At 41.1% G+C, this 27182-nt stretch overlaps 1 protein-coding gene across 4 annotated transcripts in view; it reads left to right on the top strand.

The window, feature by feature from the left end:
* Window positions 1-27182, top strand: part of CDK19 (cyclin dependent kinase 19) — a 208481-nt gene that overhangs the window by 90580 nt on the left and 90719 nt on the right. For 3 of the 4 annotated variants that reach the window (XM_039529100.1, XM_039529104.1, XM_039529103.1), the window contains 3 exons: window positions 7911-8021; window positions 14184-14267; window positions 18794-18934. In XM_039529100.1, coding sequence (XP_039385034.1) covers window positions 7911-8021; window positions 14184-14267; window positions 18794-18934 — 336 coding nt within the window. The remainder of the gene's footprint in view (window positions 1-7910; window positions 8022-14183; window positions 14268-18793; window positions 18935-27182) is intronic. The other variant, XM_039529102.1, reaches the window with a different exon arrangement.

A 27182-nucleotide genomic window follows, 5' to 3' on the forward strand; every position in this document is an offset into this window, starting at 1 on the left:
GCGCCGAGTTTCTAATCTGCCAGAGGTGCTCTGCCCAAGCCCCGCCCCCACTCCACTCCTTCCCCCAATGCCCCACCCTTGCCCTGCTTTTTCCCCGCCATGCCTCTTCCCTCCCCACCTCTTCCTGACCAGATCTGCCCCCTCCCTTGAGCACGCTGTGCCCTCGCTCCACCCCCACCCCTCCCAGCACCTTCTGATGCCGCGAAACAGCTGATCTGTGGCAGGCAGGAGGCACGGGGAAGGAGGGGAAGGTTCTGATAGGGGGGCCCCACCATTTTTTTCCCATGGGTGCTCCAGTCTCATATCTTCATCGGTTGCTACTTAAGTGCAGGAAAGAGGGTGAGGTACCACAAGAGATGCGTGACGCAAACATCGCTTTGTATAACGACAGGGGTATCTTGCTACTAAGTATATCAGGAAAATCTTTCGCAAAATTCATCTTAGTGCACCCACAACAGCTGGCGAATCGTGTCTACCCTGAATCGCAGTGCGGATTCAGGGCTGGAAGATCAACTACAGACATGATATTTTCTCTGCATCAGCTCCAAGAAACGTGTAGAGAGTAAAACTGACCATTGTACATCGCTTTTTTGGACCTAACCGAAGCATTCGACACAGTCAGCAGAGCAGGTCTATTTGCAATACTTGAAAAGATAGGATGCCCACTAACCCTGTTAAGTCTTATATGTTCATTCCACAATGACATGAGAACAACTATCCAGTTTGACCAGTCCACTTCGGACAGCTTTGAGATGAAAAGTGGAGTGAAGCAAGGATGTGTTCTTGCCTCTGCACTCTTTGGAATCTTCTCTTTAATACTCTTGAACTGTGCATTTAAGGACATGAACGATGGAGTGTATCTCCACACAAGATCAGCTGGGAAACTCTTCAACCTGTCGTGCTGGCTGCTGCTTCCTGTAGCTACCACTGGCCGGGAACGGTGAACCACGGCCACTGGGAGCTGCGGGGGGGCATGCCTGTGGACGGTCAATGTCATCAAAATGTCTCGCAGCCCGCAATCAGATTACCTTGATGGGCCACAGGTTGCCCACCACTGATCAAGACCAAAATGCTAGTCTACCAAAATGCTTGCATCCTCAGCACTGTCATGTATGGTGGGGAAACATGGACAACTTATGCTCATCAGGAGAAAAGGTTAAACAGTTTCCACCTATGTTGTGTATGTCACATACTCAACACCAAAATGGCAAGATAAAGTCACCAACCTTCAAAGGGCAAGTTTACCAAGTGTGACAGCCCTGCTCAAGCAAAGATGACTGTGCTAGCTGGGCCATCTGAGTAGGTTGGAAGATGGATGCACACCCAAGGACATGCTATATGGGGAGCAATTTAATTACTTAGAAATCTTCCTAGTTAATTTCACTTGGCAGCCTCTCAACATTCTTTTGGAATGTTAATATATTTAATTTGGTTTTCAGAACATGATCATTTTAAAAAAGCATGCATACAGTGTGTACTTTTGTAACATGCACAAATAAATTTAGGTAATTTGGTGGGACTGTCTTGGCTTCTGTGATTGTGACTTCCCAGATTTACCCAGAGGCTTATACAGTAACTGAAAAACACAGCCACTTTTTTCAGGGAGAATTCTTGATATTCCAATTTTAGGATCAGATCTATCAGTTTTATGCAGTAAATTAAAAACATACTTTACACAAAACCAAGCCAGTAATTTTCCTGAGTTTTATGAAATCCTTGTAAGTGGTTAGTCTAATCATAGTCTAGTTCTTCTCAGGTTTAGTCTTGAAGCTTTGGACACAGGCTTTTCATGCCTTCTTGTTTTAAATGCTATAATATAAATGAAAAAATATTTAAAATATTAATTAAAATGTTTAGAATATCAGTTGGTATGCATCTGTGTCTCTTGCCTAAAAAAACCCCATCATTGCTTCTGTAGTGTGAAAGAATTTCTAACCTCTAACTTCTTGGTACTCCATTGTTTTTGCACGTTTCACTTGCTAGTCAAGTTGTGCTGGTATGTGCCCACTGATATAAGATTTCTTTAGTTTTAATGGCAGTAATATATTTGTTTTTAGAATTCCAGAATGCACATACATTTTAAATATTGTACTCTTTAGTTAATGTAAATCATATGGTGTTTATTCTTTCCTATTTCTCAGCTGTATCTTTGTATAATGGCAAATTGGCATCAGATCTACGGCATAGAATGTGTGTTTTAGTGACCCGGTTAGCACTGCTCTTTTTTCAGATGGATTCAAAACTGCTCAGCTATGTATCATGGGCCCCAGACTGCTAACAACTCAAGGAGGTTGTAAATCCTGCAGGGCCTTAGGCTAAATAAGAGTGCTCAAGGTGGTCCACAAGACAATGTCTCTGTTAAGATAAAGTCTTCACTACAAAAAAAGAGTTGAAAACCCTAGCAGTGTATCAGAAAGTCTTCCCCCACTCTGCCCTGAAAGTGTGCCTCAGTATTTATCTATTCAAACTCTCTGCTGAGACCAGTAATGACTGTGATCACTACAGACCTAGCCTGGAAATGAAGTGGTGGCTTACAGGAAAACATGCTGTAGCATTCTGTCAATCTTCTTAGCCATCTGGTTCCTCCTCTTCTGCTCTCTTTGAAATGCAATTACAAACTGGATTAGTATTTGGGATTTTTTTTTAATGATTAAATAGCATGAAAAATATTTTTTACTGACATTGATGCTTGTCTTGGTAAGGAATGAGCAAGCAGTAGTTGTCAGAGACTTTGAGGACAGGATTAATCATGAGGGCTTCTGTTCCCAAGAGACTCAGTTTTCACTCCTTCCATAAGAGGAGAGAAACGGGAACTGTCCTGAACTCCAGGAGCAGCCGTGCCCATGAAGGTCATGTTGACTTACCGATAAATAGAAATTACCAATTCCCTTCTTAAATTAGTTTACACAGTTCATTTGAGAACTGATACCTTACCCATAGTGGTACTTGAAAAGCACTGGTTCCCAGTCTTTTTGAAGGGCTGAACTTATTTACCAGAATTAAACCGTGGGTATACAACCACGTGCCTCAGCCTACCATTCAGTTGTGGATCCTCAAACAGACAATTTAGTTATGGGTCCTCTTAAGGATAACTCGGACCCTGACTGTTACCCCTGCTGAGTAGGGGCTTCCCTCTCAGTCACAAAACAGGGATTTGGAACAAGTAGAATAGACGGTACATAATGTCAGTGTACTGATGCCCTGCCTGTAGGCTTTTATCATTTAGATGTGGATTGACATTTGACCATAACTTGTAAAAGCCTGATGAAGCAATATTAATACAGTGACTATCTCTCTTTTATATTATGTATTATTAAATGTTTATATTATGGTAGCACCCAAAGGTCCCACTACAAACATGGATAAGACTCTACTGGCCCTTAAAGGCTTACAATCTGCAGACCTTTTTCTACTTGCTTACTCTTATTAACTTCCCCATTCCTGCCACTCTTTACTCTCCCTTTACTTCTAATTTAAAGGAAACCACAAACCATGTAACTAACAAAGCTGTTCCAATTCTTCACCAGATTCATTTGTTTGTACGCTGCAACCCTGTCCCCTACCCTGTTTTGTATAGTTTAGCTTGTAAACATTCTGTGACAGGGCTTGTATCTTATTTGTGTTTGTATAGCACCCAACACAATGGAGCTCAAATCTCAATTGCCACCTTTGGGTGCTATCATTATAGGCTGGGCTGGTTGCACTGGTTATTATTCAGGTCGCCCAACACTTATCATTTTAAGAACACTTACCATTACAAGAGATCCACTTCCTGGACACTACTGTACAAATAAGTGATGGTCACATAAACACCACCCTATACTGGAAACCTACTGACCACTATGCTTACCTACATGCCTCCTTCACATGATCCATTGTCTACAGCCAAACCCTAAGATACAAACACATTTGCTCCAATCCCTCAGACAGAGACAAACACCTACAGTATCTCTATCAGGCATTCTTGAAACTACAGTCCCCACCTGGGGAAGTGAAGAAACAGATTGACAGAGCCAGAAGGGTATGCAGAAGTCACCTACTACAGGACAAAAAAAGTAACAAAACGCCACTAGCCATCACCTACAGCCCCCAACTAAAACCTCCCCAGCGCATCATCAGGGATCTACAACCTATCTTGAAGGACGATCCCTCACTCTCACAGACCTTGGGAGACAGGCCAGTCCTCGCTTACAGACAGCCCCCCCCCCAACCCGAAGCAAATACTCACCAGCAACTACACACCACACAACAAAAACACCAACCTAGGAACCAACCCCTGCAACAAACCCCGTTGCCAACTCTGCCGCATATCTATTCAAGGGATACCATCATAGGACCTAACCACAGCAGCCACACCATCAAAGGCTTGTTCACTTGCACATCTACCAATGTGATATGTGCCAGCAATGCCCCTCTGCCATGTACATTGGCCAAACTGGACAGTCTACACAAAAGAATAAATGGACACATCAGACATCAAGAATAGTAACATTCAAACATCAGTAGGAGAGCACTTCAGTCTCCCTGGACACTCAGTAACAGACTTAAGTCACCATTCTTCAACAAAAGAACTTAAAAAACAGACTTCAACGAGAAACTGCAGAACTGGAATTAATTTGCAAACTTGACACCATCAAATTAGGTCTGAATAAAGACTGGGAGTGGCTGGGTCATTACAAAAATAATTTTCCCTCTGTTGATATTCACCCCTTCTTGTCAACTGTTGGGAATGGGTCACATCCACCCTAATTGAACTGGCCTCATTAGCACTGACCTCCCCCACTTGGTAAGGCAACTCCCATCTTTTCATGTGCTGTATATTTATACCTGCTTACTGTATTTTCCACTCCATGGATCTGATGAAGTGGGTTATAGCCCACGAAAGTTTATGCCCAAATAAATTTGTTAATCTCTAAGGTGCCACAAGGACTCCTCGTTGTTTTTCATTATAAGACCGTGTTTTCAGTTGCTTATAACTTTGCCATTCTTTAACAGTTTGGGTGAAATTTTCTATGCTGGGTCTCTGCCTCAGATTGATTTTTTTTTTGGGAGGTGAGGCGTGGGGAGGGAATTTCCATCAAAAGAGTTCAGTCTTTTCAAGAATGAGACTAGGGAAAAATATGTTGTTTTGCCCATGTTAAAAATTCTAGTGATGTTGTCTTTGAAAACTTCAAGCAGAGCCATACTTTGGAGCAGAGACTTGATATTTGACATGGATTGGCCTTATTCTCAGGATTGTGACTTTTGCCATCCCTGTGAAGATCTGCCCAACTTTGGCCAAGTTATAAGTCTTGAAAAAATCTCAGTTTGCATGTGTTCAGTAGGGACTTGCTAGAGCTTTAAAGTAAAAAACTCAGGAGATTCCATCTGCACTGAACCTGCTTCAGCCAGGGGCTACAGAGTTCTGAGCAGAACTTTCTATGCAATTGCTGCTGTGGGCCAGGCTGAGGTCGGGAACAGAAACTGACAGCAGCGAGATCATCTCTCCTGTGCAGTTACTGATGCCCCACCTGGGCCCAGGCAGCATAGAGGAGGAAGCTGCTGGATTCAAATACAGAGGAGACAAGAGCCAAATCCAAGGGTGGAGAGAAGCAGATTGGGACAAGGAGCCTTAGTGGAAGAGGGAAACGGGTGGTGGGAGGGAGAGTGGAATTAGTTGGGCAAGGAGACAGACTGAGAACCAGTGGGGTGGGGGAAAGGGGGTGAGGGAAAGAGACATGGGATCTGATGAAGAGCCAGAATATGAGGATGGGGAGGAACTGAGATTGGACAAGGATCTGAGGGGAGAACTAAGACTGACTGGACAAGGAGCCAGACGGTGGTAGTGGTGGTGAGGGGACTGATTGGGTAAGAATCCTATTCTAGGAGACTGGGACTCTGGGCTTGTGAGGGGGAAAGGAGGAAGGCAACTGGATTTGGGATGCGGAGGACACAGACGGATGGGACAAGGAGTATGGAGTAGGGAAATGGAAGTAGCTGAGCAAGGAGACGGGGGGCAGAGTTGAGTGTGAGTGGGGGGACCTGGGATTCTCTGAGCAAGGAACACAGACCAGGAGTGCGGACTAGGAGGAAGACTGGGACAATGAGTCAAGAGGGGGAAACTAGGGCTGTCCGAGCCCTGGGACTGGGATGGGAAGCCTGAGGAGTGGAGCCTGGGACTGGTTAAGTGAGGAGACGGGGGCAAGGAGCCAGTAGTGAGAAAGCGTCAGGATGGGGACGTGGACAGTTTGGAGTGGATGTGGCAGAAGGAGGTCAAGCTTGTGGGGAACGAGTAGAAGACTCTGTGCCCTCTAGAGCATACTCCTGTCCAGAGGCTGGAATGGAACCCGAGATTCCTGAGTTTCACCATTCCCCTGCTGTCAGCAAATATCTGTGAAATGCAGTGGCAAAGTGTGTGTTTCATGTCCCTCTAGTGCTGGTCCACATAGAATTAAGATTGTCTGTGTATCTGATGATTCTTAATTTTTGAGTGTTTGATTTTGCAACCTTAATGTCCTTTTAACAAAGGGTTTTTGTGTGTGTGTAATAATAGAAATGTTTACTAATAACAGCCATGTGCCAGTGGTGAAAAACTGCTGCCTTAAACACACAGCATGATATACATCCTTCAGGCTCAATTGTGCCATTTAAGCACAGTCACACCACCCCAGAGGGAACTAGGGTGACCAGATGACAACACTAAATTATTGGGACACATTGGGGTGCCATCAGCCCCGCCCACAGTCCACCCCCACTCATCCAAGCCTCTGCCCCCACTCTGCCCCATGTCCCGCCCCCCCCAACCATGCCCTTCCTCATCCCCCAGCCCCTTACTGGCTTGCTGCGTCCCTCCTCAGTCCACCACCCACCGCTCGCCTCCTCACCCCACCTGTCTGCTGCTGGCTCAGCTCTTTGCCCTCCCCGCCCACCACTCACCTCTTCACACACACCCCCCCACCTGCCACTCACCCCTCCAGCGCTGACTTCTCCTCTGTCAGGTGGGTGCTCGCCCACCTCCTGCCTCTTCCCGCCCAAGCATCCGCCCTCGCTCTGCCCCCATTCCACTCCTTCCCCCAAGTCCCCGCCCCTGCCCTGCCTCTTCTCCACCTCCTCCCCTGAGCGCGCCGCATCCTCCCTCTTCCCCCTCCCTCTTGGAAAGCGCTAAGCGCCGCCAAACAGCTGTTAGGGGGGAGCGGGGATGCGACGCGCTGTGGGGAGGGAGGGAGGGAGAAGGAGGCGAGGAGGAGGGAGCTTCGCTGCAATTTTTCCCCATGGGTGCTCCAGGGTTGGAGCACCCACAGAGTCGGCGCCTCCTTCGTGCTCGCCTCCTTACCTGAATGTTGGGACAAATGGCGTCCCAATCGTACATTGTTCGGGATGCGGGACAAAGGGTTAAATATTGGGACAGTCTCGATTTTATTGGGACATCTGCTCACTCTTGGGGGAACACCAGGAGGCAGTGTGCCAGTATGCCTTCTTGAGATGCTTGACATATGCAGTTGTTCACTGCTGTACACCTTTATGAGGCTAGCCAGGGTGTGTGTGTTTCTCCCCATAGAAACAGAAATGTAGTCACCCCTAAACTACAATTCTGTTTGATCCGTCAGCAGGCCATTGGTGGTGGGACAGCTCTTTATGCTCTTCTTACTGCACCTCACTCTGCATCCATGTCCTAGCCGGGCACAATCTAGCCCTTTCTGAAGTTAATAGTAATAATGTACTGAATTGCTTTGGGTATATTGTCTATGGGACCAAACTTATTTTGTTGCAAGTACCTTGCATGTCTATGACCTACCCTAGTTATCCATGTCTCCAATTCTGGTAACACAGTTGCCTTTGTCATTAGATACTTTGCATTGCAAACTGGAATCATGTAAATGGTGTTTTTTGTAGCTGTAGAAATACTGACTTTTTTGTGTCTTTACTTACAGCTTTTACGAGAATTGAAGCACCCCAATGTGATTGCATTACAGAAGGTTTTCCTTTCTCACAGTGATAGAAAGGTTTGGCTGCTGTTTGATTATGCCGAACATGATTTGTGGGTAAGTGCAATTTTCCTGTATTTTTGAAATATTTATACAGCATTCATATGTGACACTGAGATGTGTCTGTGTAATATAGTTAAGGTTGTAACTGAGGATCTGTTATGAGCCCAATTTTGGCCTTTCCGCTAATATCCATGAAAAATGCCATATCAGCTTAAAAAATGGAGATTAGATTTGAAGGCAAAATTGAATATGCCTACCATATTTGAAGGGAATAGGTTATGGGGTTCCCGAATTGTCACTCTAAAATAGAAGCTTTCCATGCTTTCTTTTGGCTACTTTTGTTACAAAAATTAAGTGAGAGACAGAGATGAGTTTACTGGCCTCCCTCATCAATATCTAGTGCGGAAAACAAAATCCAGTTGTTTTATATGCTAATTTCAAAGTTTATTAACGTCTGAATTTGTTATGTTGCTATGAGTGAGGCCTGTTCCATTGAGTTTAGAGTAGGATATGAAATGATTTCTGGAGACTTTTTAAAATGAAAACTTGTATCTCTAGCTCATTTCCTCATAGTAATAGCAGTCAGTGGCAGAAAGGGAATTTTTCCACCAAAAGTCTCATGATATTTGGTTTGATCTGATATAAACTGAGGTTTGCTACAACATTGTGTTTTGGGTTTGTGTACAGATTCTCAAGCTCCATTTCCCCATCCAAAATATATGGGTTGCTTAGATCTGGGGGCTTGGTTCAGGCCCAGAAGAGAACAAAACACCCTAAGAATAATTTGTGGTGAATAAGTTCCTTTGAAAACGTCCTGGCTACTTCTGTCCTTGCCAGTGTCAGTCTGAATGTTATTACAAAGGCATCACTAATATGGAAGTTAGCATTACTAATGATATGTTTAATGTCAGTGGCCGATTGTTGAATTGCTTGTAATTACAAGTATGTTAGATAATGAGAGCTATTTATACAAGACACTATCAGAAGTTTACTACTGAGGAAAGTAAACACAGACTAAGCACAAAGTTAAAGAAAACTTAAATCAGAGTGAATCAAATCATGAGATTTAATCCTCCTACATATAATCTAGTTGAATCAACTTGCTCTGACATGGTGATAGTCTTGCACTGAGTCACTTCAGAAGGTTTTTCATCAAAGTCAAGCGACGCAAAAAATGTGTGTACTCTACACAGCTGATAACTAAGTGTTATATTCCCATTCTACATATTATAATTTTACATGCATAGAATTTAAATAATTCTGTCCATCACTTGAATTTACTTGCTTTTTAGAGTAACCACAAGAACCATTTTACTGCTTCACTGAGTGGCATGTTCAAGAACCCTTTTCACCAATCGTTGCTATTCTAATTTTTTTGTGCATGTGGTATTCATATTGTGTAAAAAAACACCACATGGCTAATAGATGAGAAATCACTATGTTTTAATGTTCTCACCACTCCTTACAGGTCTGGCTGTTATTTAGCCATAGTCCCAGTTTAGTTAATTGATATATATTATTTGAGATGTAATGTTTGTTACCCTAGTTGTTTCTGGCCTCTCACTTTCTCCTCACTCTTTTCTGTGCAACATGTGCTGCTCAAATAATTTTCCTTTCACATGCACCTGATCATGTCTCTCCACTTTTTAATCTTTACAAGAACTCTCCCTCTTCCTCTGCATAAAATTAGTTACATTCAAGGTAATCCATAACTTGGTTCTTGCCTAAACCTTTGGCCTCATCTCCTCTACAAGCCCTTCGTTCCTTGCACTTCTCCCAAGCATCACTCCTAACTTCCTCTTTTGCTCACTCCCAACTTTGTGTCTTTTTTCATGCTGCCTCCTACAGAGGAACAGCCTCCCAGTTAACGTACGTAAAGCTCCTTCACTCTCCTCCTTCAGAAAGCTCCTTAAAATCCCACGTTTTGTGAATCATTTCAGTAGTAATGTCCACTTGTTTCTGTGGTTTGGTGTTTTGCATTTCCTGTGCTGCACAACTTGGGCCCTTATACCTTTTGGGGAAGAGAACTTACTTGTTTTGCATAGGGTTTTTACTGACCAGCACTATATACTCTCACTGTATTATCCACAACAAAATAAGTATATTTAATGCCTATATCCATCTGAAAAGATTTTTTTTTAAATTGTGGGATAATAGATGTGCTTTTACTAAAGAGAGATACATTTTCAAATTTGGGTGCCTAAGTTAGTTACCCAAATCCATATTTAAGCACCTGAATTAGTGTGTCCTAATCATTAAAGTTGCTAATCATCTGCAACTCTTAATGGCTTCAGTGGGAACTGTAAATGCGGAGCACTTATAAAAATCAGGCCACTTTTAATTAAAGTGGTTATCTCTAGCTCCTGGAAAATTTTGGCCAGAGATGAATAATGAAGTATGCCAGATATTATCTTATTCTGTATATTTTGTAGTACAATGAAAATTTAACCTATTTTAATGAACAAAAATGATGGGTAGAAGCCCAGTCATTAAAGGGGATAGTTTTTGGATTCAGATGATGATTACATTTTATTAAAATTCTTTTGTGATGGACAAGAACAAACATTACTTATTTTTGTTCAGCGTTTTTAATACAGAAGCATCACAGACCACCTCACATTTGGAGACAAATATATTAAACTACAAAGTTTACTTGTAATTTATGTTAGTAGCTGTAATGTATCTTGTTAGCATCTGTGGTTGGCATAAGGAAGAGGTGAAGAGAGCTGTAATAACTTAAAAACATTTGACTAAGACTGTATCAATATTTATATTATCCCTCCCTGCAGACATATTAACTACCCACTCATTAGTTAATATAATCATACTGAATCCCCAAAACACCTCCCAAATTTTACCAGATAGGCAAAACAAAATCCACATGATTTGAAGAAAGCATGCTTGTTTAGAGATGAATTTTGGCCATGTAGCAATTCATCGAACCAATACAATAGTAAGAGACTGTTTTATACTTTAATTCCAAAATCCTTAATATAATCCACATATGGCTTCCATATATTTTTAAATTCTGTCCTGTGTTCTTTCAGTCTGTCTTTCAAATGATGCAATCTATTCCTCTCTTGAGGGTGTATTGTCCTTACAAAGTCTAATGGCTATTCTTTTTGGTCAGTTTTAATCTAATATACATCCAGGTTGTCTGTCTTGATTTAATGATCTTCAGATCAGAAGTATTGTTAGTTTTACATACCACTGAGCTAGTCATAAAGACCATGTGCAGAATGATGGCCATGTTTCCAATTGCTTCTTTCCAATCCACGTATATGACTGTACAGTCCTATAAAATGTGTTTCATGGATGAAACATATCCAAGAAAAAGTGTAAATACCTAAACTTTTCTACCTGTTTTCCGCAATGCCCAATGCTGACCATGTACAAGTTTTTAAAAAGACAATTTTAAATGTTTCTCTTGTAGGGTCAGATTAACTTTTTGTGGGCCCGATGCCAAACATATTTGTGGGCCCCCCTGGGGAATGAAGGGGCCAGGGGCAAGAGCACAGCAGGCAGGGTGGATTTGATTTAAATCATGATTTAAATCACTAGTCAGGAAGACTAGATTTAATCATGGGTTTCTACGTAAAAGTGCATTCTTGTTGGTTATTATAACCTTAATACGTATTCTTCACAACTCAGAGATAGATGTAGGTTTCATTTTTAGAATGTACACGCTATACATTTTTAAATAGTGATCTATTTTGAAAACTTTTCAGATGAGTTTTACAGCTATATCAGAAAATGAATGATTGGTTATTTCATTTACTAAAGATAATTGAAGCAGATATTTATGAAGTCATTGGGAGGTGAACTATCTCCAATTCAACCAGTTAATCATTAATATTTGGAGGATTTTCTTGCCAGGCTGTATTAGGAGGAGAACATCACCAGACAGACATTTAAGTTGTTTTATTTAACTAAAACAACAACGTTAAGTATTCTGGATTTTTTTCTTCAACAGCAAACATAATATTTTAACAAAAAAGCATATGTCCCTCACGTCTCACATTTATCTCCAGACTTCTTCTCCTTGTACAGATCTATTCCGCCCCCAACAATCTTCTATTCATTGAACTTTTAGAAACTTTTCACTTTAAAAGAGAGGTAAGGGATTGACTCTGTGTACACGAATTTGCAGAGGGACAGTAGAGTCGAGGTCTGTTATTTCTCACCTCTATATATTATTTATTTATTTAAAAACATTTTTAAATACAGTTTTGATAAGTGAAGTTTTATGTATCCAAAACATTTTGGTTTGTTTAATAATAAATTTTATATGTTGTTTTGTGTGTTTAATTAAATTCCATTTACCATCCTAATGCACCTTGACACAAATAATAGCTCAGTGGTTTGAGCACTGACCTACTAAACCCAGGGTTGTGAGTTCAGTCCTTGAGGGGGCCATTTGGGGATTGGTCCTGCTTTAAGCAGGGGGTTGGACTAGATGATCTCTTGAGGTCCTTTCCAACCCTAATAATCTGAGATACAAATAATGAGCAAAAATTAATTATCTAGTAAAAAATCAATATATTATTCACCATTTTCTAACATACTAAACTACAATTAATAATCTGAAAATGTTAAGCTCTACAATTGCTTAAATAAATGTGTGTAGTTATGGTGTGTACCCTCCTAGATAGCAAAAAGATATACTAAATCTAGTGTGAAACGGCTCTATTTAGTTTAAATCAACATTTTTAATGATTATATCAACCAATGAGATTGCATCATCTTTAGAAAATAACTGAACTACAAATGGAAAAGTTGATTAAAATTGATTATTTAAATAGAGGCTTTCCACTTGGTGATTTAAATAAATCCACCCTGTCCTGATGTAGGTGGAAGCCTCCCTTTGCATCATGGTGCATTCTTTATTACATTTTGCATTTTTGCATAGCAGCCTTTTTATAACTTACTAGCCATACTAGAAGTCATCCACTCCTATCCATCCTTATATTTTTGTTGCTGTTGTTTTGCCCTGGCTTTGTTGGTTTGATGCAGTTTTACTAGGCGAGAGTGTTTTGAAAGGTCAGACTTCTGTTCTAAATGATCTAGATTGTGTTTGTTCTTTATTTTGTTATGGGTCTTTGTGTTACCTAGAATAATTTAGTTTTGATAGTGTTTGTAATGAAAGTCTTAGTGTGACCTCTGATACCTTAAGGCTCCACAAAGTGCCTCAGAATCCTCTGAGAGGTTGTCCGTAAGGTGGTTTGGGGTTTTTTTGTTCACATTTGCTGTTACTTAACAGAGGTAGATTGCAAATCAGATGGAGAAGTAGACTACAGTGTAATGGCTACTGTTGTTGTTTTTATTTTACTTGTAAGTAGTGTAGCAGCTAATAGGTAAGTAATAGGTGATCAGTATAGAAAGAGAGAATTTCTGCTAATTGATTACTACTTTTCCAGCCTCTCTTTTACTGATCTTGTGGTTTTTGGGTCCATCTCCTCATGACTAACTCTAGTGCAGTGCTGCATTTTGGCTTTCTCAAGGAACAGCAGTAGCATGAAATTAACATTGATACTTGAGTTAAATCTCATGCTTCAGGGATTAAGTCACTCTCCTCGAACTATTAGAGATCAAGATGAGACCTAATGTAGGTGGACAGAATATCCCACATCTCCCTCCTGTGGGATTCTTGTACTTTTTTCTGAAGCATCTGATGCTGTTCACTGTCTGAGCCAGAATACTAGACTAGATGGACCTTGGGTCTGATCCATTCTTAGGTTTTATGTTCCTATGAATTTCACTGTTGCCCATAGGCTTCTGAATAACAGCAGTAATTCTGACTAGTCTTGCTCCTTGGAGCTAAGATAAAAAATGTCAATGTTTTATCTTTTAAAAGTCTGTTTCAGTGCATAAGCCAGCACTGATGATTGATTCTTTCTAACTGATGATAATTAGGAAGAAACTTTCTCTATGGACAGTCTATTTTATAGCTGCCTACTGCAAAGTTTTTTGCACCTGTCTCTGGTACTGGCTATTATCAGCAGTACTTATGTTTATAACAGTAGTGCCTAGAAACCAGTTGAAGTCAGGACCCCACTGTACATAACCCAGAGTAATAGGCAGTCGCTACTTTGAAGAGTTTACAACTTAAATAGATAAAAGATAGGGGAAAAGTATATAACATACATGCAGAATGAACAAAGTGACGGTTTGCAAATGCCAGGTTAGTTCCATAATATTTTGTTTTTAATTGTTTAGATGAGCCTCTTTGGGAGGAGATTAACTAAACGGAAAGACAAAGGAAAGGAGAGGGGACTGAAGTGGACAAAGCAGAAGAGAAGAGTGAGTGGAGGGAAGGGTATGAAGGGCAGGTGGAATGAGGCATAAATAAGAGACTGTGAAGGATGAGCAGTAGGGGCTTAGAGCAGACAGTCAATCAGCATTCTCAGGGGGAAAGAATGTCCATAATGAAAACTGTGCAAAGCAGTGTGGTGACATCATCGCTGTCTCTTGGTCCTTGCTGAGGCTGCTTCTGTGTCTGTTCCTGCTGGCTTGAGAGTTTCTCTGGGTGAGGGCAAGGTGTGTGTGTGGGGGGGGGGGGGGGGGAGGTTCACTCCTAGTTCTTACTCCTTCTCACATGGCTTACGGGTAGGTTGGTGCCGCATGGACCCTAGCATCCCCAGAGGGTGGGAGGCTCACCCCTACGGAGTTCTGGGTCTGGAGACACTGAAGGAGGAAGGGTAATTCTGGCTGGGCTTCATCCTTCCCCCTTTCCTCAATGCTATAGTACTTGCTGAAGGCTGCTTTTTTTGTCTGTTCTGCCAGACTGACAGTTTTTCTGCTACTGTGGAAGACGGTATGCTGGAAGAGAAGGGTCACTGACTAAGATGATATAACATTTCCTAGGTTCTGAGACACTATGCTGGATATGGTGTGAGGGGTTGAGAAGTGTTCAGTGCTTATCTGCTAATCCAAAAAAGAATTAGCTAAATTCATGGAGGATAGGTCTATCAATGACTAATAGCCAAAATGGTCATGGACGCAACCCTATCCTTTGGGTGTCTCTAGCCTCTGACTGCCAGAAACTGGGACTGGATGACAAAGGATGGATCACTCAATAAATTGCCCTGTTCTGTTTGTTCCCTCTGAAGCATTTGGCACCAGCCATTGTTGGAAGACAGGATACTGGGATAAAGGAACCGTTGGTCTGATCCAGTATGGCCATTCTTATGTTCACGACAATAGGAAGTTTCATCAGCTTTCAGTGTGGACCTATGTATATTTGTCCACAAGAAACTGGACTGAGACCAACTCATCTTACATAAGCCATTAAACAGCCTTCTGATGTGTATGACTTGGTCACTCATAAGATTGATTCAGTCCAGTGACATAGCAGTGAAATATTCTGTATCCCAATCCCTTGGCTGTGAATGTATCTTTAATTTAAATTTTACTCAGTACTGAAATTATAAGTGGGACAGGATCAGACCAAGTGTGTAGAATAGTGTAAGCCTGTCTCTACTGGAACAAGATAGCGCAGTAACTGTAGTTTTTGCTTTTGGTTTGTAGGAAATGGAATTTGAGAAACCCATCTACCTCTGTTGAGGGAAATTATCAATTATAATTGACCTGTAAAATTGGGGGGATTGGGAAAGAAAGTAAAGCTGCACTTAGTACAGGGAACTAGGCTTTGATTAGACCTTTAAAGGAGAATCTCTCCAGAGAGGGTTAGATAATTTTCCAACAGACCTTAATACACTATTAACTCTGACTCTTTTATAGTTGCGGTTTTTTAACATCTACCTCTCATTTGTGTTCTTTTGCAAACTTTGCTCATAGTGGCTGTGCATTTGTTTCATTTAAGTATCCCTAACCAGCCTTGTTCTTTTATGTTGGGGATTTCTCTACATGCCATGAAATGGTTTGGTTTTTAAAAAATATTTTTGTAAGGATTAGTTTCTTGCAAAGATCATTAGCTAGTTCTGAAATTGATCCACTGAAATGCTTTTATCACTACATGCTCCATGAGAAATGGCTAAGCTTTTACTAATTGATTTGGTGTGTGGGTCTTTAACATGGTAACCTCTGCATGTTTTATTGCTGCTTCTGAATTTTTGATTGTATACCAATAAAATATTTTTTTAAATTGTTGTAATTAGCAGCAGCATCTTTTGAAAAGCACTTTGAAGTACATAAGAGAGTTCTTCTCGTCCAAGGACTAATGCACAATACTGGGAGCCAGGAACTCCCAGTTTTCTCTCTCAAACTCCTTCTGTGATGTGACTGAAAGGAAATACTTCAGGGGAGGTTCCTATATAATATGTAAAATGATCCCTTAAGTGTTATCAGAATATTCAGGCATTTGGATACCCAGCTGTAGGAGTTTGGGGTTTATTTACTAATCGTACTTTGGGGTGGCAAGAACTAGTAACCTTATGGGTTACTAGGCATTTTTCTGTATTTCCCACTATCATCACCACCACTTGTGGAAGCAACAATGAGAATATTAGTGTTGACAAGGAGTTGCCAGTTTTTTAACCCCACTGTGTCATCAAGAGCTGCTCTGAGTATGGTTCGATGACATGGTGGCTAAAATACCAGTGACTGGCCTATGGTAACTCTCTCCCCCCAGAGGAGCTTCACCATTGGCAGCAATGGTGAGAATGGTGAGAGAAAAAGTCTAATGTAGACACAGCTTCTAGTTACAACCTGATATCTAAAGCTTCAAAGCTGGGAAAACATTTTTTAATTAGGCAGCTTCTACTGAAAGTTCAAGTAATTCAGTCTTGTCACTGTGCAAATTAATACCTTGAATTGCTCTAAATAAATGTATACAAATGGTCTGTATGAATTTCATCCTGTAGGAAACGTACATTGAAAGTTGGCTTGTTATGCATGGTTCTTTGAATCTCAGTCTGTGAGAATCTCACTTATGGCGTGCAACACCTCATGCAAACGAGATTGGAATCTTTTGAGCAGTAGTAGCTTCTCGGCCTTCTGGCTAAGAGGGGTGAAAACATTATCTAAGTTGTATCTGTCGGGACCACGCCTGTGCCATGTATGTCCTCCTGCACTCCACCCCTCAACTAAGGGCATACAGGGCAGAATGGCTTTGACTGCCTCTCACTTTCCTTTTAATGCCAGTGACAACGAGAGGAAACTTTGTAGTGTTCACCTGCTACCCCATAGTGCCCCTTCATTGAAGCAATTATGTAAATATTTGTACATATTAGTAATTAGCGTAATTAGTCCAGGAGCATTTTTCTACCCTCATGGTAGCTCTTTTTTGTTTTCTTTAGATTTTCTGTCTTTCGCCTGAGTACTCATTAGTGCCAAGGTGCCTGCCTGTATAATGGCTGAGTCTAAACCATCTGACTTCAAGCCATACCAATCCTGTGATGGACTTATTCCAATAACTGATGGACAGTTGGTGTCTTTTATTTTTCAATAGCCATGATCCAGACCATTGCTCTGTGTGCTGGTCCTTCTTTACCAGAACTCATCACTCCAGAGATACCTGGCTCCAGGAGGTAGAGTTTTAGCCATCCATAAGGAGTTAATTGAGTTCTGAAAGGTGTTCTCTTATGCCAGAAAGGAACTCTTTTCCTGTTGAGCTCAATTCTTAAGTATCCCTGTAAATAGGGATGAACCAAAGGCTCCCTGGACAGGCTAGTATGGCACCAAATCTATTCTGGTACTAAAACAAAGATTCCTCATAGGCACCAAGATCCCCAGTACCATAGTCCATAACAGTATTATAGGACTGTTCCTACCTACTGACATTGAGCCCCTGGCACTGGCCTCAATTCTGATGCCACTAGTACCAGTTTCTCTGGCACAAGAAAGAATTAAACGGTCAGTACTGGTAAAGTCTTATCCTACCACTGAGATTCACCACCATCTCTAGCATATATTTCCTCTTCCTTCTCTTCACCCACATACTCTTTCCAGAATTAAGCTGAGACCCATCTCCAGATATCCATTGCCCATCTCCTCTCAGGGATTCCCCAAACAATTCCTGAATCACCCTCTTCCCAGAGATTATCCAAGTGGATCATTCAGTGCATTACATCTTGTTGCCAACTAGCAGATATGCCCCTTCCCTCAGGCAACAGGGCTCACTCAACTAGAGCCGAGGCATCCTCTTCAGAAACCCACAGGGCAGCCACTGGGAGCTAATTTTATATCTTTAACAAACATTAGGCTCTGGATCAGAGAGCAAATCAAATGCCAAATTTGGGAGAGCGGTTCTGTAGCTAGAAAGCCTCAGACCCTCCTTTATTAATCTGGGAACTGCTAATCCATCACCATAAGTGGGATCCATACTGATCAAGACTTGAGGTGAGAATGATTACTTATCCCTACGGTAACTGTGGTCTTTAAATTGTTTTGGCCTTATGAATCCCATGACAGCCCCTCTTCTCTATTCCTTTGGAGTCCATCTGTGCTGGGATTTTGAATTAGCAAGGGAACTGAGAGGCAATCAGGGCCCGTCTATCCCATATGCCATTGGGTGGGTGCAGGGCACAGGTGTGGCACCAATGGACATTGCTGGCCAAAAGAATCCAATCTCATGCACATGTGGCACATATGTACCATAAATGGGGTGGGGTTCACATGGAAAAAACATTTCTAAGAACCACAGTGACTGCAAAGTGGTAAGTAGTCACTGCTTTGGTAGTATCTAGATTTTCTTTAAAAATGAGTAGGTGTGTAACACTGAGAACACACACATTTAAAAAATAATTGGAGGCTACCTTTGCAATGCAAAAGGCAACAATCTCTTTCTTTCTTTCCCTTTGTTAATGTTATTTGAGGAAACTTACATTGTTAAAAAAGCTTCATGTTTCTACTTGTTTTATTTCTAGCATATTATCAAGTTTCACCGTGCCTCAAAAGCAAATAAAAAGCCCATGCAGTTGCCAAGATCTATGGTTAAATCACTACTCTACCAGATCCTTGATGGAATCCATTACCTCCATGCAAACTGGGTGCTTCACAGGGACCTGGTAAGTACTCTGTTTTATATGATATCGAAAAGTTCACATATGTATTCTTGGGAAGAGGAAGAAAAGTCACAAGTAATAATCTTGCCTATCGATCCTTACAGCTCTTCCTGTTATTGTTACTGGATACCATTGGAGGCTTTAAAAATGAAAACAAATTATGTGTTCACATTATTTTTATCTGCCACATCTGAACTAGGACAATGATACTGCATCCGGTAAAAGGAATGCAGATACCAATATCTGAAAACAATACACCAGCCAGCTGGTATGTATTTGTAGTATAAGTGAGTGCTCTACTTTAAAAGGGCAGTTTATTATGAAGGTGATAGATAACTTGCACATGAGCCAAACAGTGTGTAAGGTTATCATAAAAGCTAGTGAACACTAGTTTCTTCTGTGGAGTATTTTTCTCATGTGATATTTTTTTCTGGCTGTGGGAAGTGAACTGAGACCAAGTTGTCAGCTTTGCAAGTTTCGCGTGACCTAAATTGGCTCTTGAAAGTGGTTGCAGATTATGAAAGCTGCCAATTGCCCCATCTATGCTAGGTGTTCTTTCTGAAAGTTTCCTACCATTTCTAACACTAGCACTGTAAAACACTAATGTAGACAGCCTGTAGAATTTCTTTGCGCAAGGTAAACAACATAGTGGTAAAATGTTCTACCATTGTTAGAACTCCACCTGTGGGGTTTTTTTGTAGTTGCCAACAGCTTTTTGGCCTGCTACTAGCATCTCCAAAAGATTTCAGTCATTTTCAAGTTTTGATGTATGAGACATGCATTGTTGCCATATCTTAGTGATCAAATGAAAGGAGGGGAATCAGGTTCATATTTCTAGTTGCCAGGATAACTGCTTCATTGCAGCAAGTTAATGAAGTTAATTAAAGTTGACCTGTTCCTTAATGCTTTTAAACCATTAACAGCTTATTCCTCTACTCTTAGATATTAATATATTTGTGCTTTCTGCATCTGGAATGGTAGTTCTGAGCAAAAACAGGAACCAAAATTCAAAAATAGGACTGATTTAGTGCTGAATTTCCCATTTTTCTCAGGAGATGGTCTGTGAAAGAGAGGTGTCCCTTATGCAAAATGTGAAGATGTAATTAAAAATGGCTTAAGACAAAAACCTAAAAACAAAAAACTGCATAAATGACCTTAGGACCATGCCACGTACAGTCTCAAAGATGTGTTCTCTTAAGAGCTTGGTTTCTTGGCAAGGCAGCTACCTATAAGAAGCCTAAAAACTTGGGAATTTCTCTCTTTAACCTATGCTATTTACGCTCAGCTTGGCTGATGATACTTTTGTGGATCCTATCTCTTGTCAGGATATATGGAGCAAAGATGGTGCCAGGAGTCTGTATTCTGCCTTAGAAGTGACAGTTGTCTTTGTGGGAGTGTAAACAGGTCGGCTCACCCCTGCGGCGCCTCCTGCTGGTCACTCCGGGAATTAGCTCAGTCCAGCGTTCGGAGCGCCCTCTGCAGGCCGGTGATCCGCCTGTCCTCTGGCCCGAGTCCCTCCCTGGACCCCAGTGCCCTTTTGCATGGGGTGCTGCCCCCTAGCAGCAACCCCTTTCTCTCTGGGTCTCCCTTTCTCTCTCAGGAAAACCCCCACCCTCTATCCCTACCTTGCCTCAGTATTTGGCTACTGCCAGTCATTGTCTAGCCCCACACTCTGGGACAGACTGCAGTATCAGCCTACTCATCACAGGCAAAGTTGGGTTTGGACCTGCTGCTTTGGCCTACCCCTAGGTTGCCCTCTGCAACCCCCAGTACCTATTGGCCCACTGCTAGGCCGCAACCTGGGGCTTTCTAGGCTGGAGCTCCTGGCTCCTCAGCCTTCCCCAGCCCTGCTTCACTCAAGTACCTGGTCTCTATTTCCCAGCAGCTAGGCCCATCTCTCTCTATAGCCAGAGAGAGACTGTCTGGCTTCTGGCTTCCCTGCCTTCTTATAAGGCCCTGTTGCTCTGTTTGGGGCGTGGCCCCCAGCTGCAGCCACTTCCCTGATCAGCTCAGCCTTGAGAGCCCCTGCTCTCAAGCCCTGTCAGGCCACTTTTTAAACCCCTTTGGGCAGGAGCAGGGTCCACCCTGCTACAGGGAGGAAATAATTTTTTTTCCATATCACACGTGGAATGATGATGCCAAACAGAGCTTTCTGTAACTAGGAATGGAGAAGACCAGAAGACTCTGAAGTTCACTGGGTTCTTGCTATGTAAATCTAATTTACTAGGAAATGCTTAGATACCAGAACAAGGTGCTACACACTGTACGGGTGATTAAAAACACTCAGAATGCATGTGTGTTTTAAAAGAAAGAATTGCAGAATAAAACCCCTTTTAAGAATCTTGTAAGTCTCAAGTAATTAAAATCACATATTGATGCACAACAAACAATACAGTTCTGCAGAAAAAGACCTGGGGATTACAGTGGTTGAGAAGCTGGATCTGCGTCCAGTTTTGGGCCCCCCATTACAGAAGGGATGTGGACAAATTGGAGAGTCCAGTGGAGGGCAATGAAAATTATTAGGGGGCTGGGGCACATGACTTACAAGGAGAGGCTGAGGGAACAGGGCTTGTTTAGTCTGCAGAAGAGAAGAGTGAGGGGGGAGGATTTGATAGCAGCCTTCAACTACCTGAAGGGGGGTTCCAAAGAGGATGGAGCTAGGCTGTTCTCATTGGTGGCAGATCACATTACAAGGAGTAATGGTCTTAAGTTGCAGCTGGGGAGGTCTCGGTTGGATATTAGGAAACACTATTTCACTAGGAGGGTGGTGAAGCACTGGAACGCGTTACCTAGGGAAGTGGTGGAATCTCCATCCTTAGAGGTTTTTAAAGTCTGGCTTGACAAAGCCTGGCTGGGATAATTTAGTTAGTGTTGGTCCTGCTTTGAGCAGGGGGTTGGACTAGATGACCTCCTGAGGTCCCTTCCAACTCTAATCTTCTATGAATCTATGATTCTATTTGCTCTAGTAGTTCACATCCTCTCTTGAGATTGGAGTTAATATGCTCATTTAGCAACTCATTTAAATGTTTAATGATAAAAAAACTCAGTTATGTTTCCCAACATATCCACCTTCTTACCTTCTTGTTGTTTGTACTTATAAAACAATTGTATCTACATTTCCATTAAACTGAATCTAAGTATGTGTATGTGAACTATTTCCCTTACTCACTAAGCCTGATATTTGTTTCTTGTTTTGTCTTTGTTGGTTTGGTTACACCCTTTGGAAACAAAATACCTTTTTCTGTTTTATGTGAAGCAGTGTTTTACAGCTGGGTACATGGTGTCTTCCTGATTAGATAGTATAAATCATTTCTAGTTATTTGTAGCAATTCAGCAAGAATAAGAACCCTGGGAAAAAAGTAACATGTAAATATCATAAATTTACAAATCTAAAGCTATAATATTCCCAGAGAATATTTATATCATAGTACCAGTCAAACTGTTTTAGTATAATACAACAGGAAATGATGTTTAGAATTTACTGCACACAAACTACATTGAAAAATGCAGAAATATAAGAACTAGACACTTGCTGGAGTAGTGGGAGAGATACTATACATTTTGTTGTGCGGTTGCACTTTTGACGTTGCACTCCATATGTTTTATGAAAATATGCTTATAAATGTGAATATGATGTAACTGGAATATGCTTCATGCAAAAGGTCTCTTGTAAGGTATCATTACAAAGCTTATAATCTTCTGAGTGTGTTCATCCTATTTGTTTGCATGTATTATTTCTATGTCTGGAGTTAGGAGAATAAGATATAAACTTGTATTACTAATGTAAACATATTAAGTGTAAGCCATTAAGGGTTCTTCAGAATCAATGAATTGTAAATGGCTTTGTTTACTTGTAAACCTTCCTGTGTATGTGTGGGCCAGGCCAGGAAGAATGGAGGCTGGGGTCTCAAAGGACATGTGACCATGTCAAATGATGCTGGAATCCAACCTAAATCTGGTACTTTTCCATTTAGAAGGAGGGGTGGGGACCCAGAGAGACCACAAGATTCCCGCCTTGTGCCAAAGCTATAAAAGGGGGTAGAGCAGGACAAAGGGGCTGCCAGTCATGAGAAAACCCCTGCTTACCACTGAAGATGTCTGTGGGAACTAACAAGGACTGTACCAGGGGAATGGATTGAGCCCAGACTAAGAGGGAGTCTAGTCTGTTAAAGAAGCTTATTGGAACATCTCTGAGGGTGAGAGATTACATGAAATCAGTTTCTTAATGTATTAGGTTTAGACTTGTGTGTTTTTGTTTTATTTTGCTTTGTGACTTACTTTGTTCTGTCTGTTATTACTTGAAACCACTTAAATCCTACTTTTTATACTTAATACAATCACTTCTGTTTATTAATGAACCCAGAGTAAGTGATTAATATGTGGGGGAGCAAACAGCTGTGCATATCTCTCTATCAGTGTTATAGAGGGTGGACAATTTATGAGTTTACCCTGTATAAGCTTTATACAGAGTAAAACGGATTTATTTGGAGTTTGGATCCCATCAGGTGTCTGGGTGCTGGAGCTGAACTGTTTTTAGTTAGTCTGCAGCTTTGGGGGCATGGCCCAGGCCCTGAGTCTGTGTTGTAGCAGGCTAGTGTCTCTGGCTCAACAAGGCAGGGTTCTGGAGTCCCAAGCTGGCAGGGAAAACGGGCTCAGAGGTAATTTCAATACATCCCAAGGGATCTCTGTGACCAAACCTGTCACAGCACTTAATCAAAAGAAGATTGCAAAAAACTAGGATAGTAAATATATTTGTGGAGATCCCAGGATCAGTATTCTTGGATACCTGAAAATAGTTACTTGGAGAAATTATTTTAAGACCATCAGTATTGGCCAAAAGAGTCAACGTAAAGAACTGCAAATTGGTAAACAAATTGAACAATGTGAACTGACAAATCCAGGAAAGGTGACACATACAGCCATAAAGGAATGTGTGAGGATTTAAAAAGCCATGGGGCCAAATTCAAATGTGAGTCAAAGTCATGTAATTTATACTTTCTTCCAGCTCCCTTGTTGTATTTTGTTCTACTAGCTTAAACTTCCTTGTGCACAAATTCAAAGTGATGCACAAATTGGTGAAAGTTAGACCCCATTACGCTTGCTTACATCCTCTCAACTGAAGTATAAGGGAATGTAATCTAGAGTAGCATATATGCAGCGTCACCACAAGAAGATATAAATCAAAATACAGTAGCTTTGACTTTAACTTACACCACCTTCCAGCTGCTTGATATATTGGACTCCCTTACAAATGGGTAGGGCAGATGTAAGTAGGTTTAAGGTAGTTCAAACTAGTGTACGAAGATTTAATTTACACCACTTTCTAAATTTGTCCAACATGTCTAATCGATCTTTTTATTTTGAGCTCTCCCTACTTAATTCATTTTATTTTAACAAAAATGTAAAGATGTAAACAAAATAGAGAAGTAGCTGCAATGTTCTACTGTTGTGCCAGTGTTGAACAATTGTTGTACTTTTAAAAATGATAAATTGATTATCTTATTTTAATAATGCTGCATTAAGAAGGAATAAAGGCTATTACCAGCAATTATCAAGTGTGATTCTTAGGAAGAAGTTTGTTGTTGTCTGCACCTTCTCAAGGACCCTGTTGGGTAGCAATTTGGAAACTGTCATCATTCTAAGGTTTAAATGTTCAGTTAAACTGATTACTATTGGTTATTGAGATTTTTTTATTTAGATTTAATGTAACTGTGTTGATAAATTTTATAATAAATGGCTTTGTACATATATTTTTTTTTTATTAAATACTTATTTTTCATCAGCAGGAAAGCGGCTTTGGAGAGGATATTCCTTACCTGATTATGCTATTTAATAAGGTGTACATTTTAAAAGATGAAAGCGATTAACCATTGGAACAATTTACCAAGGGTTGTGGTGGATTCTCTATTGCTGACCATTTTAAATCAAGATTGGATGTTTTTCTTAAACATATGCTCTAGGAATTATTTTGGGGAAGTGCTGTGGCCTGTGTATTACACGAGGTCAGACTGTGTAAGCACAATGGTCTCATCTGGCCTTGAAATCTAAGAATCTGTGAATACAGCAAAGAAGAAGGGAGCTTAGGGTCTGGGACAAGAGCACAGTCTTTATGTTGTCACTACTGTCAGGTTTTTATTTCTTTCAATAGCATTATGTCCCTTTAGTGACCTTGGAGCTGGTGTACTAAATAGATGCATAGGCTTGTTGCCTATCAAGACATTTAAAATGATACTTTCTGGTTGGATTATATGTTGCTGGGTGAAGAAAAGAAAATCTTAACATAAGAATTGCCATACAGAATCAAACCAAAGGTCCATATAGGCCGGTATCCTGTCTTCTGACAGTGGCCAGTGCCAGGTGCCTTAGAGGGAATGAACAGAACAAGTAATCATCAAGTGATCCGTCCCCTGTCACCCATTCTCAGATTCTATGGGAAATGTGCATGCACAGGCCTTCCTTTCCTGGATGGAGTTAGGAATGCAATCAAGGTCTCTGTCCTTTGATGCTATACAATGCCTCACCAGCTTTCAATGGACCATGTTGTGTGCAGAATGCGCATTTTACCTTAATTAACACTTTTCTTTTTTGAATTACAGAATTACAGAGGTTTACAATGCAAACAGTGTAACTTTATATCATGGGCTACAGAGCTTATAAGTGAGATCAATACCTGCAGTATCCTACAAGTATTCCACACAGTTTAAATGCTGAACACATTCTTATAACACTATCTGCTTTAGACTCTAATTTAATTTTACCCTAGCTCTTTGAAAAGGAGACTTGATGGCATTAAAGGGCAAGCTTGGAATGCATCCGCTACAACCACAGACTTCAGTGAGGGGTTTTACCCATGAAAGCTTATGCCCAAATAAATCCGTTAGTCTTTAAGGTGCCACCGGACTTCTAGTTGTTTTTGTGGATATCGACTAACACGGCTACCCCCTGATACTTCAGAAATAATGGAGCTTTTGCCTTCTGACTAATTCTGTGTGATCCTTTAGAAAGGATGGATCATTTTGACTGAACAACTACAAGATCTGGAAATACTCTTAAGTAGCCAGAAGAACCCCACTACAGAATCCACCACATACTGTCCACAGTGCTTTTTAGAATAATGTTGTTAGGAGTCCTGGACATTCTAACAATTGTCAGATATTGCCTGTGATATTATCCCTTTTTACAGCCTATACTCATTACTAATGGAAAATAAGAGACATGGGCCATTTCATTATTTATTATTTTTTTCAATCTTTTTTCTTATAACAAATTCTAGGTGCCAATTTCTAGAATATATATAAAAATACTATACTCCAGAAACAAGAAAAGACTATACACAGTTGCTTGGGTTCCCAAGCATTAACTTAAATATTTCCACCACAGGATTTGTATGGCATGTATTAAATTTAATTAAATCAAAGCCAAGAGGGGAAAAGGCATGGGAAAGAGGGGGAGAAACAGAGGGGATTGGAAGATAGAGTAGGTGGATTAGTCTCCTGCCTTTCATCCAGATGTCCTGAAGGGATCTTTAGCTAATCAGTTCTAGGAAACTGTCCCAAATGGATTCAAATTTTTCTGGGGTTTGCTGTCTATTTTATGTGATCATTTCCTTCACAGCCAGGTCTGCCAGTCCATTATACCAGTTTTTGTGGCTTGAAGCACTATTTACTTTTCCAGTGTGGCAAAATTTGATGTCTTGCAACCAGGAAGGTTCGGTGTAGCCATCTGCTTTGCTATAATGATAGCTTCCATTTGCAGGGTACACGGCCCGTTATGCAGGTATCTGCTTTAAGGTCAAGTGAAGTCTCTATGATTGTGTTAATCCTTCTTTTAGTGGCATCCCAGAAGCTTGAAATAATAGAGCATGGCCAAAACATATATGCAAGTGTGGTTTCTTTGTTCCGACACCTCCCAACCAGTCAGTGGGGGCAGTTTTAATTTTGTAAAGTGTTTGTCATGACCAATGAACCCTGCAGATGATCTTTTATTAAATGAGATGTAACCAGAGGTCCAAGGTCAATTCCTTAATTTCTCATATTGCTCTCTTCCAGCGTGAGAGTGAGATTTATTGCCAGTTCTCCTTTGAATTATGATCCCTATTGTATTCCACTGAGGGTTATGCACATGCGCCATGTGCCCGAAGCCAGAGTTTTTCAGAGTAGTCATGTGACTCGGTCCACACATGTGCTCTTGCATTCTCTTGTGGTTTTGCCTGAGGCGATAAAGGGCGGGGCGGACGACTGCATCTTTGGTT

The sequence above is a fragment of the Mauremys reevesii genome, linkage group 3 (assembly GCF_016161935.1).
Source record: "Mauremys reevesii isolate NIE-2019 linkage group 3, ASM1616193v1, whole genome shotgun sequence".
NCBI lineage: Eukaryota > Metazoa > Chordata > Testudines > Geoemydidae > Mauremys > Mauremys reevesii.